This window comes from Stegodyphus dumicola, chromosome 5 (genome assembly GCF_044657685.1).
Source record: "Stegodyphus dumicola isolate Sdum_Otavi_A_Nest chromosome 5, ASM4465768v1".
Lineage (NCBI taxonomy): Eukaryota > Metazoa > Arthropoda > Arachnida > Araneae > Eresidae > Stegodyphus > Stegodyphus dumicola.
In genome coordinates, this window is record NC_140772.1 from 46,573,966 (window position 1) to 46,593,361 (window position 19,396).

At 36.0% G+C, this 19,396-nt stretch overlaps 1 protein-coding gene across 2 annotated transcripts in view; it reads left to right on the top strand.

The window, feature by feature from the left end:
- The window catches only part of ftz-f1 (ftz transcription factor 1), a 287,571-nt gene that overhangs the window by 212,562 nt on the left and 55,613 nt on the right, over positions 1-19,396 (top strand). For both annotated transcript variants that reach the window (XM_035349952.2, XM_035349961.2), the window contains exon 3: positions 5,627-6,366. In XM_035349952.2, the coding sequence (XP_035205843.1) occupies positions 5,627-6,366 (740 nt within the window). The remainder of the gene's footprint in view (positions 1-5,626; positions 6,367-19,396) is intronic.

The following is a 19,396-nucleotide window of genomic DNA, read 5'->3' on the forward strand; positions in this document are numbered from 1 at the left end:
CCTCATATTTCCGAAAAAGCAATTTTAACATTACTTCCATTTTCTACGACATATTTATGTGAGCAAAGTTTTTCAACTCTATTATTAATTAAAAATGATAAGCGGTCATGCTTAAAAGATCTTGACCAAGAACTTCGTGTTGCGTTGTCAGATATTGAGCCGAATATAAAACTTTTGTGTTCATTGAAGCAAGCGCAGGTATCACATTGATAATTATTATGATTGCATATAAATAAATATGTTATGGTTTTATAATTGTATATTTTTCAAATTAAAAACAAAAATTTATTGCAAATTTTGTGTATAAATCAATACATATATACATTAGCTTTTGGTGTGCCACGAAATTCCAGAAAGATTTTTTGTGCGTCGCAGGTGAGAAAAGGTTGCGGATCACTGGTTTAGTGGAACTTGCCCACAAATCGAAGAGTAGGGACACTTACCGGAAACATTAATTGCTGGGTGGGTAATAGTATTTTGCATAGTCTGGTAACAGTTCCGCTCCCCCGCCCCCCCCCCCCAAAAAACCGTTTTCTTGAGTATTTTGTCAGAGCTTGGAACATTGGTTATTAATTGGCTTTACAAAATTTTAAGCTATTGGACTTTTCAAATATAGATTTTAACTAAGCGTGTAAAAAAAATGATACATACATTAAGAAGTCAGATATCTTTAAAATATTAAAATATCACCCAAATACAATATATTTTAAAGATAGATCTTTGTAAATGGTTTACAAGCGTGAAATTTTGTATACTTATTCCGTATACTTGTGTTATATTACTACTAATATATTTGCAACTTTTACTTTATATATCTTTGTCATCCATGGTATTGTAATGTGTATTGCGCGCAGCATTATGTAAAGAAACCAATTTTTTTAGCTAATTCCACACCTCAGAAGTAGAAAATATAATGAAATATAATGACAATTAAAAATGACCTACGTTAAAAATAAACCGAAGTATGTTTTCTTAAAAAATAACATTTTATTAGTCCAAAGGGATTTGAATCCCGAAGGACTATTAGTTTCGTTTTGGCATTTTGCGTCGGACGGATAAATGTCGGTTCACTTTTCAAACTGTTGCCATAAAATGTTAGAGTCCTGCATTATATTTGAAGAAATTAAATAATGAAAATCTGCGTAAATGTATGTATATTTCTCACATTGTCATAAAATAACGGTACATAGAGTCATCGAATTTTGAATAACGTAATCCTCCAACGAATATGAGCATGTGGAAGACCAAATTTGAAATTTGAAATTTGTTTTATGATCGATTTCCTATTTTTTAAAACTTTGACGAATTTTTGATTAACAAACTCAAGGATTTCAAAGCGAGCAATGGCAACGTTGTGCAGAAAAAACATTTTTATCTCCAGCGCGTGAATCTCTGTATCGGAAATTCTAAAGATATGCTCGTTTTAAAACTATTTTGCGATATTGCTGTTGCACTGGATCTTATGGTTTAAGTGCGAGGAACATGATATTTAATAAAGAAAGGTAACACACAAAATGTTAAAAAACGCCCCTTTGGACGTAATTTAAAATCTGAAACATTTTTTTATTTATTTATTTATTTATTTATTTCATTTTCATAGCTTCAAAATCGATTTCTTAACATAATTAAAGATTATCTCTAAAATTTTAGGCGAGAGGCGTAGCAGTTGCTTCTTCTTTTAAACTCACTTTTTAAAGTTTCCCAAAGTTGGTCATATTTTTTGAAATTCTGACCAGTGGTTTCGGAGAAATCGTGGAGGCAAGAAAGAGAATTATAATTATCAGAAATCTGCCTTCGAAGCAGGAATAAACACTACTTAAAAAAAAAAAAAAAAAAAAAAAAAAAAAAAAAAAAAAAAATCATGTTAGTAAATCATAAGACTGATTGATTGTTTATGACAAGCTGTCCAGAAATGTCACTTGTCCGCAACTGGTTGAATTTGTTAGAAAATTTCATGTTCTCGTACGGATGATAAGCGCAAGTGTCACATCGGCTTTGCTGTAGCTTCCAGATCGTCTCTATTGTTACCGTTGTCATCGACCGTTCTGTCCGTCTTTCCGCGTGCAGTGATCTTCAGAACCATCAAGAGCATTAAATATCCTCGTTTTCTTGAAGCTGTTCACTATTGCTTCATATATCAGAGCCCATGCATCCAAAATACCTAGGTAAATTAATTAGTAAGACGAAAACAGACATTAATGGGGCGGATCCATTTTAATATTTAGGGCAACTTGGTGTCTAAACACCTTGGGGAGAAGAAAATTTTTTAAATATACGAGAGAAAAATACACGAATAAATACGCTATATGTGTATATATATTTTAAACTGTTATAGGATGTTTTAATGCACTTCTCAAAGGTCATTTACCAGGCCTTTTCAAGCACCCTTAAACTAACTGCAAGTGGAACGTTCGCCAAAAGAGAATTTGCCTAATTTTGGATAGAAATGTTTGTTTATAGGAATTGTGAAGCCTTCAGTTTGTTTAAATAAAGAATTCAAATCGAACTATAATTAAGAATGTTATCACAGTTTTGAAAGAATATCACAGTATTTATGACGTTAAAAGGTGAATTATAAATAAGAAAATTAGAATATTGTACATTCTTTTTAATTTGTTATAATGTATCGAAAGTTAATATGCAAAACGTTTTTATTTTACATGTTATATGGTAATAGAAAAGTTTGAAAAACGTTCCCTGAACAATTCTGATTTATCATCTGGACTTTTAAATTGAACTTTTTCCAGATTGCATTAAAATTTCAGGAGGCATAAAAATCGTGATTATTTTCAAAAATGTAATACTACCCAGAATTTATGTTCTGTTTAAATATTTAAAGATTGCTATTTTTAGTTCAAAATTTCGTGATATTTCTCTTCTTTTACAGCTTGAATGTTTTTTTCGTTAAAAAGGTTTTTCTGTTGCTAAGACTTAATATCATATATATCGTATGTATGTATCTCGCATAACTCAAAAGCGATTACCCTCAGAACATTTAAATTTTATGTATGGGAATATCTCCTCTCCGAAAGGGGGGCCGTCTACGATTAAAACAATAACAACAATTAAATATAAATTCTAATCAATTTACAATAATACCTTAGCTTTCCATTTTAGTTTGGTTATTTCCTTCCATCCTAAAAATATTAGTTGCTTTTAATAAGTCCGTCTAAACTACGCCATTTCAAAATTAATGACTGTCATACAATTCTTGCACAAAGCTAAATGATGAGGTGTTGTACATAACACTTCAGCCGAATAATGATTTCAAATTTATTAGTGGAAACTTTTAACAACCAATAGGGATTAAATATGAACTAAAATTGATTCATTCTGAACGGGAATTTCATCTTGAATGCGTCGAATGCGCTATCTCTGAGTGGCTAGATGGTTGTCGCTGCATCTCTTCTTACCGCAACATCTTAAAGAAGTGTAAAATTCATTCAAGAATGATCGCGCTTAGCGTAAGAACTGCTTTGCAGTATCGCATTTATGCAGTTAAAACATTTATTTAATCACAGAGGACGATAGAGCAACCCCCCCCTCGAATCTAATGGCATATAAAAACCGCTGAACTAATCATTAATTTAGGATTGGCTATACATGCAGTTTTGTTGACAAACTTTGTGTCGAGAAAAAGAAGCATAAAAATATCTTGTTTCACGAAAATTTATTCGAGACGGAGAGTAAACACTTATTAATTCGGATAATTTAAGAACCTGTTCTGTGCATAAGAGAGATAATTATGTTCTAACTATGTGATAAATTACCAAAATAAATATGATTAATTATTTAACAACCAATTCATGTAACTGAAAAAGCGGCTCTGCTTAACCGCTGCGAACCGGCAGAATTTCACCCTGAATCTGTCATGAAAGTGTGTCAATAAAATGAGTAACCCGCTATCATGCGAAAATAGCATATTTTATCCAGAAATACCGAAATCCTGGTGAAAATATAACTCAGAATTCATGGTCCTGTCCCCCATCTTGTAAATGAACAGTCAACATCTGGTGACTTTATACTTAAACCCGCAGTTTTGCGTTTTGTAGGAAAAAAACAGAAAGAGTAGGCTGATCTTGAGTGAGTTGATCTTGAGTTTCGAGTCCTCATGCTTAGGTCTTAGGTGGTGTGGTAAGCAGGGACTGCTACTGTTGATGACTTTTTACTTTTATGTTGTCAGCTATGAGTGCATTTGCACTTCGGACATTCCGCGGTTATCCTTAGCTCTGTTATTAGCCATTGCTAATGAGCATGCGTCATACCGTTTCACCAGCTTCGTGTAAATTGAAAGAAATAAAAACAAATTGAGCGCCCGAGGGATGGCAACAGATAAGCAGAGAGAGAGTGAGATGAAAGAGTTTCGTCCACCTCCCCTCCATGGTCATTGGCGTCGTCCGTGCACTCACACATCCGTGAAAGAAAGTGGGACAAGGCCAACCACTTGTAGTTATTTTCTCATCGTCGTAACGGGCCTTCCGATAAGTGGGATAATGAGATAAAAATCCACTAAATAGAAATAAAGATTTTCAGCCTCCCTCTCTCTTCCATCGGCATTCAAGCTGGCTTTTCTCTTGTTTGTCTGTACGATGGTAATCATGCGAATTTGAAAATGTTTGGTTGATTGCTTCTGGCTGCAGATTAAAGATTTCGCAAGAAAGTCAATAACGTAACACGATTTGCGGCAATGCGTTTTTAAAAAAATGGGGGAGGGGGCACCTAAATGAAGCAAGTGCTGTCTGTACAAAGAATAACACCAATTTTCCCTTTTGTTTCCTTTATGAGTAATGAGCATTAGCACACGTGGAGGTAAACTAATTTTATTTGTTGCCCACGGACTTGCCTTCCTCTCGATCTCGGAAAGTAAGCAAATAAACCTTAAAAATGTTCGTTTTTGAATTATTTTGCCATTAATTATTAGTTCCATTGTCATCAGTATTGATGATATTTAAGTGCATTATTAAATCGTGTGAAAAAAACCCGTAAACATCAGGACATAACATGAAAATAACCATCCCTTACAGATTTGAGATGGAATTCAATGAAATGTTACCTTTTACTTCTGCTTTTAAACTTTAATTTATGAACGTCTGGTAATTTCACTTTGATTGTGGAATTGAAAGTTTCGTTTGCGATCATGAATGTTTTGTGTTTATTACGAGAGGGAAAGCAAAATTGAATGGAAGTCGAGAATTTCTTCCCTGTAAATCAATTTTAAAAAATTATAATTAAAGTTTTAGTTTTATTTACTTCTGTATTGCAAACTCGATAAAGAAGTCTTTTTGTCGAATAAAAAATTAGTTCTAATAATCTTAACCACTTTAACAAGAGTTATAAAGCTTGCGTAATAGTGCCTAGTTCTTTAAGCGCTAATCTCTACATATCCGTTGGATCACGTAATCTTCATACGTCTTGGATTTCTTATGAAAGAAGTTTGCTAATGTATGTGCAGTTATTATGCGTCTGGTTTAATTGCTTACTCTTGTCTGATACGTTTATGCGGATAGTAGTATTTAATGTGTGTATGGGAATAATTACTGTTCGTGGTTATGAAAAGTATATGTTATTTAAACGTAAAATTGGGAGACTGCTTATTTAAAATAATTCTTTTCTTATTTTTGTTTAGCTGTACGAGCCGATCGGATGCGTGGTGGAAGGAACAAGTTTGGCCCAATGTACAAGCGAGACAGAGCCCGCAAGCTTCAAATGATGAGACAAAAGCAAATTGCAAGGGCACAATGCCAAGGCGTCGTAGGGAATGAAGTAGCTCCTGTGGGACCACCTCCATTTCCACCACCACCTGCTTTGCCATCTCCATCCATGTATTCCAATGACCCCAACATCAAACAAGAACTCATTCAAATTCCTCAATTAAGCTCCTCCACAAGTTCTCCAGATTCTTCCCCGTCACCATTATGTACATCAGCGCAGACCAACTCGACCATCGCAGCGCACTTTGCGCTGTCCGTGGCCGGCCCGCCGGTCGAGCCCATCAAGGTGAGTTCGTGGCCACCAGGTCGTGCGCCCTCGCCACCTCATCCCGTCGCCTCTAACAACGCCGGAACTGCGGCGGGATCTCCCAAGCCCCCTTACCATTACGGTGATGTCAGCCCCCTTGTTCTCAGCAGTGTGGGACCCGTTGCGCTGTTGGCTGGCAGTGGCAAGGTGCCCCATCTCATCCGAGAGTTTCAACTGTCCATGCCGGATGACAAAGACTGGCAGAGTCAATTGTTCGGCCTCTTACAAAACCAGACATACAACCAATGCGAAGTGGATGTGTTTGAACTCATGTGCAAAGTAATCGACCAGTCCCTCTTCGCACAAGTGGACTGGGCTCGCAATAGTGTTTTCTTTAAAGAACTTAAGGTGAGTACTTTATAATGAAATGACAGCGAATCGTCGCAACATTTATTTTTATTTTGCATATGTTTTATTAATTTCTGATGAGTCAATGTCTTAGATTCATATAATTTACAGTGTTCCTTCCAGCCGTTGCCTTGGAAGAAATCACTACAACTCTTAGGTTAAAATTTTAAGTTGCACATCATGTCATTAAGTTAAGATTTCGGAAATATTTTCGTTCTGCATGGATAAATATCAGTCTTCATAAACTGTGAAGATGGAACATATATATTTTAATGAGGTGATTGCGAAATTAGTGTATTTTTCTTTTTAACAGATTCCAAAATCTTCAGTAGGATAATTAAGCATCACCAGTAGTTATCTTCTGTGAGGCGACGACATCCACAAAAAATCAAAATCGTCTGGAACTATGGGGGACCTACCCGTCTTAAAAAGCGTCACTGTTTATCAGAGTGAATACTGTAGGATACTTACCTTTTTAAGAATTGGTTGAGAGAAATATGAGAGCTTTTAAGAGTCATTAGCCAATCCTACATACATGGCCATTCAATATGTGAATAATGGAGAACACATCATAGCTATGTTTCGAATCTGTATTTGGCTTTTTAACTTTTAATTAAACTGTGTTCACCCCCCCCGTTCCACACATGCGCATTATTGTGATCATTTTTTCTATTATTAGATCTCACAATTCTAACTGCTGTATTTTTTAGATGAATGTAGTATGAGCTTTTTGTACATGAAATCTGTTTTAGTGCGAATAGCAATTTAAAAAGTAAATATATTTACTAAGCTTCAGCTGCTAAAATATGTTTTTTGGCATTCTGATTGTTCTCAGCTATGTCTCCCCCCCCACCCCCCGGTGTGTGTGTGCACTCATTTGACTTCATCATCACCATTTCCGTTTGCTTTCATTCGTTAAATTATACGTCCCGCCTGCACGATTCAGTTTACCTTTTTGAATATACGGGCACATCCTCTGAAGCTACGTCAATTTTGTGTGTGAGCAAAATTCTATCCTTGACATACTTTCTTGATGAGTTTGTTATTAAGTCTTCGCCACCATTTTGTGTGGATCTTTTGCTGCTTCTGTTTCCTTTAATTCAGCTAATTTGTAAGTTCTTCTCTTATTAATTGCTTTTCGGTGAATGGACCTCTGACCCGGAATCAGAGTAATTTTTCCAGTCCTCGACCTTTTTCATAACAATTTGAATCTTCGATGATCTTGCCTGCAGTCGAACGTGACGGAAATACATAAGATTTATATTTTTATATATTTTTTTTGCTTTTCGCACCAGCGTTTTAGTTGCCAAGCTGAAAAGCCACATAGTTATTATTTTTATGTTGCTTTTCTGTCAGTTATCGGTAACTATCTGGTAGTATTGAACTAGTGTGAAAAAAATATTCTGAGATTGAATTCTTTTGATAATTTCCCACAATATTGTGATGATGAAACGTTATTTGTGATATTGAAGATAATTGACTGCAGTATTACAATTTCGTGACTTAGGTAGTGCTTGTCTGGGTTGACTTCATAGCTGATAAGTTCCTCTTTCAAGCAGCCGAGGCGCTGAACACTGGTAGTTCTGTCTGTTCGAATCATGGCGAATCTGTATGAGCGTTTTCTTCGTTTTCCTTCTGTATAACGTAAATACAAGCCAGTTTCCCTTAGAAAGCCCTCTACTAAGGTTTCCTAAAGTGAGGAGGGGGGAATTTTCTGCTAAAAATCCACAATTTTTCCATTTTAGCTCAACTTCTAGGGCTGAAAGTGGACATCACCGGGCAGATAGCCGCAGTACGCTTTGCCGTAATCAGATAAACCAAACTATCCAGCCCTTCCTCTTTCTTCTGGAAATGATGTAGATAGATATATTCCGCTAAAACTGTCCAGAGCAGGAGTAGTCAAACCTTTTCTTTAATTTAGTACAATTACAAAGTAATTTTTTTGAGCGAAGGTTTAGTAAAACACTTGTAATTCAATTTGTACTTTGCGTATATTTATAGTAGACAGAAAATTTATTAAAAAAATAACATAAAACTACATAAATAAAAAATTTAAAATTAAATTTACAAATTATAATTAATTGTTAATGAGATCTTCCTACCGGATGCTGCTAGACTAAACATTTGATGTTTGGTTATTTTCATAAAGACAAACGAAAATCTTCTGTTTCAGAAATATTCTGACGGTTTCTGTGTTTGGTCTTGATAGGATTAAAGCAGTAAAGCCTGATTTTACTAGCTAGAGGTAGGGAAAGGAGTAATTTGGGCACAGCCCGGTCCACCTACAGAGCAAGCTCTCCATATGACACTAATATACCCACGCCGGCTCCACCGACAAACGGAGACATTCAGCGACCCGGCCATGTCTCACTCCCCCCCCCAAAAAAAGACTTCAGCTATTAAATCAAAGTGGATGAACACGATTATAAATAACGAACTACAAGAAACCAAGCCCAGAGTTCTGGGTAACTAAAAGTTAAAAAAAAAATAAAATAAAATAAAATACCTTCATTAGTTGCTTGCAACACCAAACCATCAAAACCCAGATTTAATTGCTGGACAAAACAAGTAGGGAAATGTATTAAAAGAAGCTGTATAAATATATGAAAAGTGACAAAGCCGTATAAATGCTATGTGGAAACAGGAGAGCGTTACGTGAGGGAAGAACGGGCAAGTAGAGAATTTCGACGCATATATGCCGTATACTCCGGCTCACAACGCGTGCCTTTAATTTCAGACTACAATCATTAATTTTTAGATATATTCGCCATTTAACGCGCACCCTTTTCTTTACGAAGAAACCTGAGAGATACAAGTGGGATGCTTTTTATTTTTTAAGTTATTGATTCGAAGATTTTTTTCCAGGCATTCGAACAATCGCGTACTGAATTGACAAACGATAAGGGGAAGAAATACGTATACGGCGAAATGCTAGGGGGAGTAAATAATTCCGCAAAGAGCATGGGTTGTATTCAGTGCAGGTGTACACAAGAATGTTATTCCAGAGTTTTGAGAAAAGTGGGGCAGAATTTGGGAGAAGAGTGCGCATCCAACCCGAATGAATTCTCGTAATTACGCGTGTGTTTTCTCTTTGTGTGTAGTCATTTGAAACCGTGATATTGAAGTGAAGATCTAAGGTTTAGTAAATGGAATTTGCTTTAGTTGAAATTCAGTAATAGTGTTGCTTTTAAATATAGTAGTCAATATGGTTTCTTCTAAATGAAACAACAGAGTGCTGTTTTCAAATGCAAAGTCATTCAAGGATGTTTGGTTTGGTGAAAGATGGTACAGATGATGATTATTTATGTATGGATTATAAACTAAACTCAATGGCGCAACAGCCCCCCCTAGTGGGCCACAGCCTGTAGTGCTTTTTTCTGTTTTCTTGACCCTTGGACCCCGGACTGCATCAGCATATGCTCTGTGTAAGTGGTCAGTTGTCGCAGGACCCCCCGGTCTTTAGTTCCCAAGCGAACTTGGTACTTATTTTATTGACCCACTCAAGGGATGAAAGGCTGTCAACCTTGCCCAGTCCGGGGATAGAACCCCGGACGCTTAATGGCAAACCGCACATTGAGTTGATCAATGTTAACGAATTTCGCGTACTGTGCATGCTCAGTGGTGTATCGCTGGTGTGGGAGAAAATACTGGCGACTAAACATAAGCAACCCTACACAAACCTGTTCATCATGTAGGTCTTATCGACTGTTTACGATTGCAACAGTTTATTTCATTTACTTACAATAATTTATTTAACCTTTAATTCAGTAATTTAAACTAGATTGAAACCTTAATTTGTTTAAAGTATATATGAATGGAACGTATGGAAAATACTCAATTGTTTTTATTCCTCAGAAGTATAATCAGAAGTATATCTTGTGATGTTTCCTGTTTTGTAATCCTTTTTAAAAGAAAATTTGGGTAGTTTACAATCGACATTTACACTCCAAGTAATGAAGCAGCTTACAACCTGACACGTTTTAAAACCTCGAACTGTTTACGCCAAGATAACACAATATCAACCATATACTGTAATTATCTTCTTTTAAAAATTGCGCCAAATTCTCTTTTGGGCATGCGCAGTAAGCGAAATTCGTTTAACATTGTTCAACTCAATGTGCGGTTTGCCATTACGCTCCCCGGACCTGTGGTGCAGCTGCGCGACACACTATCAGGTTCGCCACCGGGCGGTCATGTGCCTAATAGATATATTATTTCTTTTAAATAAGCAGTATTTAGGTTCCCCCCTTTTTTTTTTATTATATCTTTCGTTTTTATTATACCCGGCATATAACGCGCATCCGTAAATTTCGATCGTATTTTTTGTATTAAATGTGCTTTATACGCCAAAATATACAGTATATCTATACATCCAGTGCATGTGTGAATGTGTTTGTCTTCCATGATCTTCATCATTGGACAAAAATATCTCTTTCGCTTTCGTCTCGTGCCTTTCCATATGTTATTTCTTTTAAGAAATGATTATCGGAACAGTATCCGTCATTGTTAATAACTAAAAACGATTTCAGTTAACTACAGAATTAGAAATTTTTACATATCCGCACCTTTAGAGGTAGACTTTATAATATAATACGTATTGAAATCTGTTGAACGCAATATGTGGTTTATTTTAATGATGTGCTTGGCTAACTGTGCTCTGTTTAATGCCAAAATATTTATTTACGCTAATACAGAAACTTCTTTATAATGCATCTGAAATTCTATGCAGATCTTATTTTGAGAGTGTAATTTATTTGTTCAGGAAACTGTGTAAGGCATTCAGTTGTGTTTTCTTTCCTTTCGATCAGAATCACCTATCTCATGAATTTCGAGTAAGAAGCATTTATTAAAAGTTTCTTCGTACTGATTAAGATCATGATTTGGTGTATCAACAAATGTGTATCATCAACCTAACGACTTCTAACTCCTGCTAATGCTCAGTAGTGGTAGAGATGTCCTTAAGCTGATGATATAAACCTAGTTGCATTTGGACTCTAAAAGGATGAAATGAACAAGGTTTCAGTTTGCGTTAGAAGGGTAAAATAACATATTGGTAGGATTGGATAAAGAGTACATTGAAGAAATTTTTCAAGTGCGTGATTAATCTTGGTGACTAACTCGGAAAAGCAATCTTCAGATACGTGGTGGGTGTAGAGTGCTGGATGATTAATACAGCGAAGAAAAATATTTTAGAAAGCCAAAAACGAAAAGAATAATTCAGATTCGGACGGGAAGATGATGGTGTAAATTAGATTATCACCTTTATTGAAAATGATTGGAGAGAATTGACTTTGAATAAAAGGAAATAAAAATATGTATGTGTGGAAGGTCAAAGTTCGCATAGAACCATTCCCTTGGTAATGAGGAGTAAGTGCGTTCTTGGGTTGTTTATTCTTTGAAACAAAAGGGAAAAGTAGGAAATGGATTATTAAAATAACAAAGACTTCTTTTTTATTTATTTGAGAACTGTGCGGTATTTGAAAAGCAGTTTGTATAACGTTATGTGAAACGAATCTTAAAGCTAAGAATATATAAAGGTGTAAAGATTTATTGAGAAGGCCCACGGTGGACTCCCATGGTGAATGGAAAAAAACAGAAAATCAGATGGAAAATCAAATGGGAAAAAAAAAGCAGAAAATAAGATATTGTTACAAAATGTACAGGCGCGGTAAGATAGCTTCCCCGCAAAGCAGTTTTAGGGTTGCCATAGGGAAAAGCAGGGTTGCCACATTTGGCGACAAAATTGGCGATATACCATGGACGGTTGGAGAACCTTCTGGAACGAATTCTTACCTGTTTAGCCCAGAATGTTCTCAAACACAAGCTGAAAGCTATATAAATCCTGCTGGCCCGCAGTCAGTGTGCGCCTCGTCTAGCAAGATAATTAGTCAGTCTGTGCGGAGTCGATCGAGTGAGTGTCTCGTCGAGGCGGCGAGATTGTGTTCCTCGTCGAGTGCGAGATAGTTAGTCTCCAGTTAGTCAGTCCGTGCGGAGTCGATCGAGTTGACAGCCTGGCAGCGAGTGCCGAGGGGGTCGTCGAGTGCATCAAAGAGTCTTTTAGTGTATCGCGGTTAGTGCATCGTCGAGAGAGTATGTTAAGCTCCGGAAACGACTGAACCGAAGAGTCGGGAGCTGTGCTCTGTGTGTCGTCGAGCGCATCGCAAGTTGTAGCGTGGAGAGTCTCGAGAGTACGTGGAGTTCCAAGAACGACCGAACCGAGTCGGGAAGCTGTACTTTGGTGCTTTTCAGTGAAGCTGTTTCCACCGTTATTGCATGACAGTGTGAAGGCTGTGTCGCTGATTGCTTCAGCGTGTTTAAAGTAGATCTTCGACGACTGTAAAAGTGTTTTGGAGCTGTCCTGATTGATATTGGTGAATAAAGTGTGTTTCAATACTTCATCATCAAGTGTCGTCGTTATTCACTCCAAATCCACACGAACCCCGTACGAACGTGTAGGAAGAAAATAACGTAACAACTGATGTCAGAAAAGAAAAACGGAACAATATGTTTAAAAGATCATTTTCCTAATATTTAGTCTTAAGAAATGCTTATCTCCCGACCAGAGTATCATAGTGTGATATGCCTGAAAAAGAAATTATTTAATTTCAAACATATTTATTTTTTTAATTAATTACATGAAAGAGGGTGACGTAGAAAGAAAGAAAGAAAGAGAATGAGAACAGCTACTGAAAGGTCGTTTGAATAAATTTCTTGCCTTAGCAGGAGTGGGGAATATTTTCCCTGAATGCAATTTTTATGTTTCTTCTCGCAAGCGTAGACAAGGATTTGTGCTTAAAAACCAAGTAGCCTACAGCTTAGGGCCCTCAGTGGGTTTGTTGCTTCTTCAATATACACTGAAGAAGGGCATAAAAGTCACTAAGTCTATTCATACCTGTTTAGCAGGGTTTAAGCCATAGAGTCAGGGAAGGGAAAGTGGTGCATACGTAAATGTGTAGCCAACTCAGCGAAACCATCGACCGATGTTTGCTTCGCTTTGATTGGTTGTTCTTAAATCAACTTAGTATAAAGTTGAAAAATTGGCAAAATCCTGAAACCAATTTTTGTGACGTAGCGAGGGCTGGTTGCTCACCGACGAAGCTCGACTTAAACCTCTTATGACTTTTAAAACCATGTGTGAACGAAGTTGTACAGTATTGTCAGAGTGTGCAGCAATAAATGTTTTTATTCAGACTTCATTAATAATCTTATAAAGAAATATAACTATACATATAGTAAAATTAGATTGATTTGGGTATTGTTAGCATAATTGTTTGAAATTTTAATTCAAAGGAAAAGGAAAGTTCTTAGAGGAATTCTCATACTTATGTTAGAAAACTTGGATTATATTAATTTATTTGAAGAATTAGTGTGAAATTTGCATTTCTGTGAAATTATTTTTTACCCTGCGATAAATCATCACTTATATTTCTGATATATGTGGTATAAGACTAAGAAGACATCAGTTATATTTTATATAGAATAATTACACTATATTACCATGTGAATTCATAAAACTTTTCAGTCACTAAAAAACAAGAATCAATTAATTCTCGAGTTAACATGGAATTCCGTCAGTATGCTTTGTCATTTTAAAACAAGAGTGTTCGCTCAGTATTGTAACTGTCCTTCCTATTTTGTCATCGCCGAAATATAAGCCTTTCTCCAGAGATAATACAGGGTGGCGTACAAAAAGTAGCCGACCTAAAGTATCTGTACCACGCTCTTTGGAGGAGACCTTAGCTTCTTTCTGTTTGTCTGTTGATTTGCTTGACGATTTCGTACTACCCAGTAAATTTTCCAGCTTTATTTGTTGTCTTATTCACTCCTGTGCACATCGCGTGAGAAAAATGTGTCCATTTTGTCTTATTGACGCCGAATGCGGCTACTTTTTCGTGGGCCATCCTGTACTTCAAATAAATTCTTTCTCCCGCGCCATTCATCTGAATTGAACTAAAGTGAAGAGGTAAACCCGAATTGAGAGATTTAGAACTTCAGCGGTAGGCTTAACTATGTTATAAAAGAAGCTGAAGGAAGAAGAAGTAACCGAACGTCACCGCCCTGTTTGGTATGGTTACAAATGGTGCTGACTACCATAGCGTTAAGCCCGGGTTCGAATCCTTAAGGCATGGATGTTTCTAATATATAATACTTTTGCAGCATGGTGGCATTTAAAATATTTTAGAGCTTCTTCGAGTAGTAGGGACAATCGTTTAATCCGCCTTCCTGGGATGCTGTGCATTGAATGTTATGGCGGAGTTAGTTTGTCATCTTAAATTGGCCAAAGCTATCCCAACGACTAAACCCTTTCCATCCTGACCGTCATGAATTCCTGAACCTGATCTAAATTATGATGGGATCAAGACAGTTATTCACACAACAACAGAAGTGACTTCAGACGCCAATAATTCCAACAATTCTATCTTTCCTATGGTGATAGAAAATGAAACCTGTTCTGCTGTAAAGAAAACGTGCCCTATGGCTAACCCATTCGGAAAAGGAATTGAGAAGAATAATCCAGGTTCTCGTGTTTATTCTTCTCTCTTGGTGGTAGTGGATAGAAAGAAAAATCAAGTCCTGTTTCACATAATACTTTCTCAACGAAAAATCTTAACTCTTTGCCCGGCAGCTTGTGTACCACTCGTCTATATGAGCGCGAAATATGACTGCATTTTTAATATTTCATTCTGCTGTTTTATTAGAATCATTATTTTCTCGGATATCTTTTGTCGAGATCTTTTGATCAGCTATGAATTATTTACTTCAACGTATCTTTAGTTATATCTGAGCGCCGTATAAGATTAATGAAAATATATGGAACTTTATTTATGTTGGCATTTCTGTTTTCTGGATACCTTTTAATTTTACCTATATGGTTCTATAACTAAAAACATTCACAATTTTCGCACGTGCGTGATTAGTCTTCTCATTTTATCACAAATCGTTTTCCTTGTGAAGATTTTTTTAACAGTTCTTTCTTAAAATAAAATCACTTGAAGATTTGATTTAACACGTTGAGTGCTACGCGACTTTTTTTTTTTTTTTAAATCTCCTTTAGGCCATGAGCGCTGCTGTACCTTGCATCAATATTCCTAGGAGTCTAGAATGTCTAAAACGAAACATTTTGGGACATGCATTCAGTTTAAAATCTTTCCTCAAAAGCAGTGTATATCTAAGAAAGCATGTGAAATTCGAAAATTGTTTCTCCTTTTCCAAATATTTTTTCTTTAGTTACAAATGGTTGAAATTTTTTTGTGTTAAAATTGCTGCCTCATCTTTTTGCAATGTCTAAAAGAAAAAGAGTAATTTTTAAATGAATCCATATAGCAGTGAAGAAGAAATCTGTTGCGAGGCTTACAAAAATTCGAATAGTATCGGCGGTGAGGAGCAGTCGAGATTTTTCAAAAAGATAGTTTAAACAAAATTACCTCTTGATAAATGCAGTGATAGCAAATGTAGTATAGATACTACTGATCAAATTTTACAAGCATTGGTTGTTTAGGAAGAAAGAAAAGTTGATACCGAAGAAAGCACAATTCAGTTTAGTGAATGGAATGAATTTAGCTGTTGCCAACAAACATTTTTTCAAATACCTGCTTTACCTGATCAGTACTAAGAACTGTCACCCGAATACGAGTGACGCGGCAGTCAGAGTATTCATGAAATCAGTTATAATCCGATACTCTTTTGCATGAAAATTTTGTTGAGGCTTTTGTAATACACAATGAAGTGTACCATGTCGCACCCAAGCTTTTAATTTTAGTGAATTATTTAGCTATAGGTCGGGACATTAAACTTTTGCGGTTTCATGTTTATTCATTTCCACCGCGTCGCGTTTACCATTCCGATCCTATTTCTACTGTCAGCTGCGAAGTTCGATACTATTCAGATCATTTATCAAGTTCATTCCCTAGAGGGATAACTTGTGTATATGTTTGTAAATTGTGCTTAAACACTATGCTGATTAAAAATGGTGAGATCTCATTTGATAAAAGAGTTATTTATTTCCTTTCCGCTTGTTAAAAAGGCATTTTCCAAGCGGAAAGGAAGTGTAGGTATAGACACCAGGATTTCACCTTTAGAGGAAAAAGCAAAGATTAATATAATATAGATTTAGCTATATTATCCGAAATATTCCATAACCTGAAGCATTTTCAGCACGAGAGATTGCACATATATATGTTATGATACACGAGTGATTGCATATATTATATGTTATATGCACATATATATGCTAAGTACTTCTGTATGAATAAAAGAGTGCATACTACATAGTTCTCGCCCACCAGCGGCCGAGCGGTAAAGTCGCTGAACACTGGTATTTCGGTCCGAGGTTCAAATCCCGCGAACGGGCTGGCTGCATGGGCGTTTTCGTGGTTTTCCCCATGTGTAACGTGTATACGAGCCAGTTTCCCTTAGAAAGTCCTCCACGAAAGGCATCCCTCCCCTTAGGCAGATAGCCCTAGTGTGCTTTGCCATCATTAAATACACCACCACACTACATAGTTCTCATTAAACACCATCCAAATTCTATATTTTCACATGTGTTCAAAATAAAAATTATTCCATACATAAAGCTGGAGCCGAAAAATTTAAAAAATTTATAACAAATGTCGCTAATGAAGGACCAATCAGGTTTTTACAATCTATTTCAGCAAATCCGCTTTTGTTTACAGGTTCAAACTGAAGGGTTACCAGATTTTAAGCCCTTTTGTTATCGGAGGAAAAAGGTTCAAGGCGTGAAACGTCCGGTGATTGGAGAGAAAATACAAGCCTTCCTGCAATTTTATTAAACTTATCTTGACTAGAAAATCTTCGAGCTCGAACACTGCTGTATATGAATAAAACTTTTACCGTATTTATTCCATTTTAAGATGTCAGCGATTGTAAGATACATTCGTAAGTTTTGCGTCACTTATTTCTGCCCCGTCACTTAAAAAGGAAAAGAATTTCACTATAAGAAAATAAATTTAATGGAAATGCTAAAACACATCAAACAGATATTTTTTAATAACCAATGTTCATTTAACAGACAAATTTTAATAGCCAGTTTTCATTTTATTCCTATTTAAATAAGTAATCTTAAAAAACTGAAATTCTAGGAGCCCTCCCGTTTTTGGCGGCATTTATATGGATTCGAATAGGATATTTTTAAAGCATTACGAAATACACTCAACAGTTTAAAAAAGGCCTTCCAACTTTAATATGAAACAAGTACTGGCGCTGAAACCAATTTACGCATGACTAACGACCATGATTAGATCTTTCGGGAAAAACAGACAGCTCAAAAAAAGTTTAATGCAAGCAAAACCGTAGTTTCGCGCACTTTCTCAGGTATTTGGAAAGTGATCCGTTGGCTAAACTCATTACGACACGTTTTAAATCGTCATCACCAAAATGCTCAAGGCCAGCCACAACAGAATAATGATCGAAATTCTTACCAATAGCACAATGATACAGTAGTAATTAATAAAAATATGTTGATGACGTTAAGCGTTGGAGTGAAAACAAATCATAGAAGCCACAAATAACTAGTAAGAAGCGCGGGTGATTGCAAACCTCGTCGCATCCATCGCAATATTCAGACACGGATAAAATACAATGATGTTGGAGTAAACTAAACGTTAAAGTAAGCTCAAAATATTGAAGTCACAAATAATTGGCAAAAAGCGAGGATGAATTTAAATTTCGTCAAGCATAGTGCGGTTGTATTTGGTTTTAGACATGGATATAATATACAGACGATAGTTGGATAGCAGGAGAGAGCATCAATGCCTTAGCGTGTGGTCTAGTGTGCAATCGTGACGAAGTGAATGTTATACGGCATGACAATTTCTGCCCTCTTCTTTTTTAAAATGTCCAAAAAACTTTCTCCAATATTTACATGATGATCTCTATAAAAAAACAACATGAACTTGGCGTTTCGGACAGCCATGCCTTATAAACTGCTATAAATACAACTACTTTTGGCTTCTGTTGCGCTTACTGTCATACATTTCTTGACCTGCTATTTCACCTTTTAGCTGTTTACTTTTTTTAAAAAAAACAAGAATACACGGCAAGTCATAAGTCCCCTTGAGTGCTATGTACACCCTTGGACCGCCTTTGGGGTGTTTTCCCTCGAAGTCGGGGCGGCGCTTCACAATTAGTGAGGTAGAACTATTGGTGAAATCCTGGTGTCCTGCCTATTTTTTTTTAATTTTTCGGCTCCAGCTTTATGTATGGAATAATTTTTATTTTGAACACATGTGAAAATATAGAATTTGGATGGTGTTTAATGAGAACTATGTAGTATGCACTCTTTTATTCATACAGAAGTACTTAACATATATATGTGCATATAACATATAATATATGCAATCACTCGTGTATCGTAACATATATATGTGCAATCTCTCGTGCTGAAAATGCTTCAGGTTATGGAATATTTCGGATAATATAGCTAAATCTATATTATATTAATCTTTGCTTTTTCCTCTAAAGGCTAAAATATTTCAAAAGCGTCATAAATAGATGATTACGGATATTATATTCTCTTACTTCGCAGCACTTGGGACAGATTGTATGTGTCTGCTATGTTAGGATAGTTTATTCAAATGATTACAATTCCTGGCCAAGCAGCTAAAGCCATGAAAAACTGGTAGTTCTGTCCAGATTTTGTTTTTTGTTGTGTGGTTTAGCGGATTTCGTGTTTATCTGGGGTGTAACTTAAATACAGACTTCTTTTCTATAGAGTATACGAAAGTATCGTCCTAAGGGCAAAAAGATCTGGTATGCTTTGCGGTAATTCAGTAAACCAGTCCAATCCGATTCCGGATTTATTAGACATTTGGAAGTTTAAGCGGTATCCAAAGGTTAAACAATGTCTTCCTGTACTTTGCGTTAATTAATTAACCAACCAAAAGGTTAAAGTTTACTTTTAATCTTTTCTTTCATCTGAAACTGGAATTTAACAGTTTGTATGTTTAGTAAAAATTTGCCCTTGTCAGTTCATCTAGTTGTCATCTTTCTTTATTATGTTACCGCTAAAATG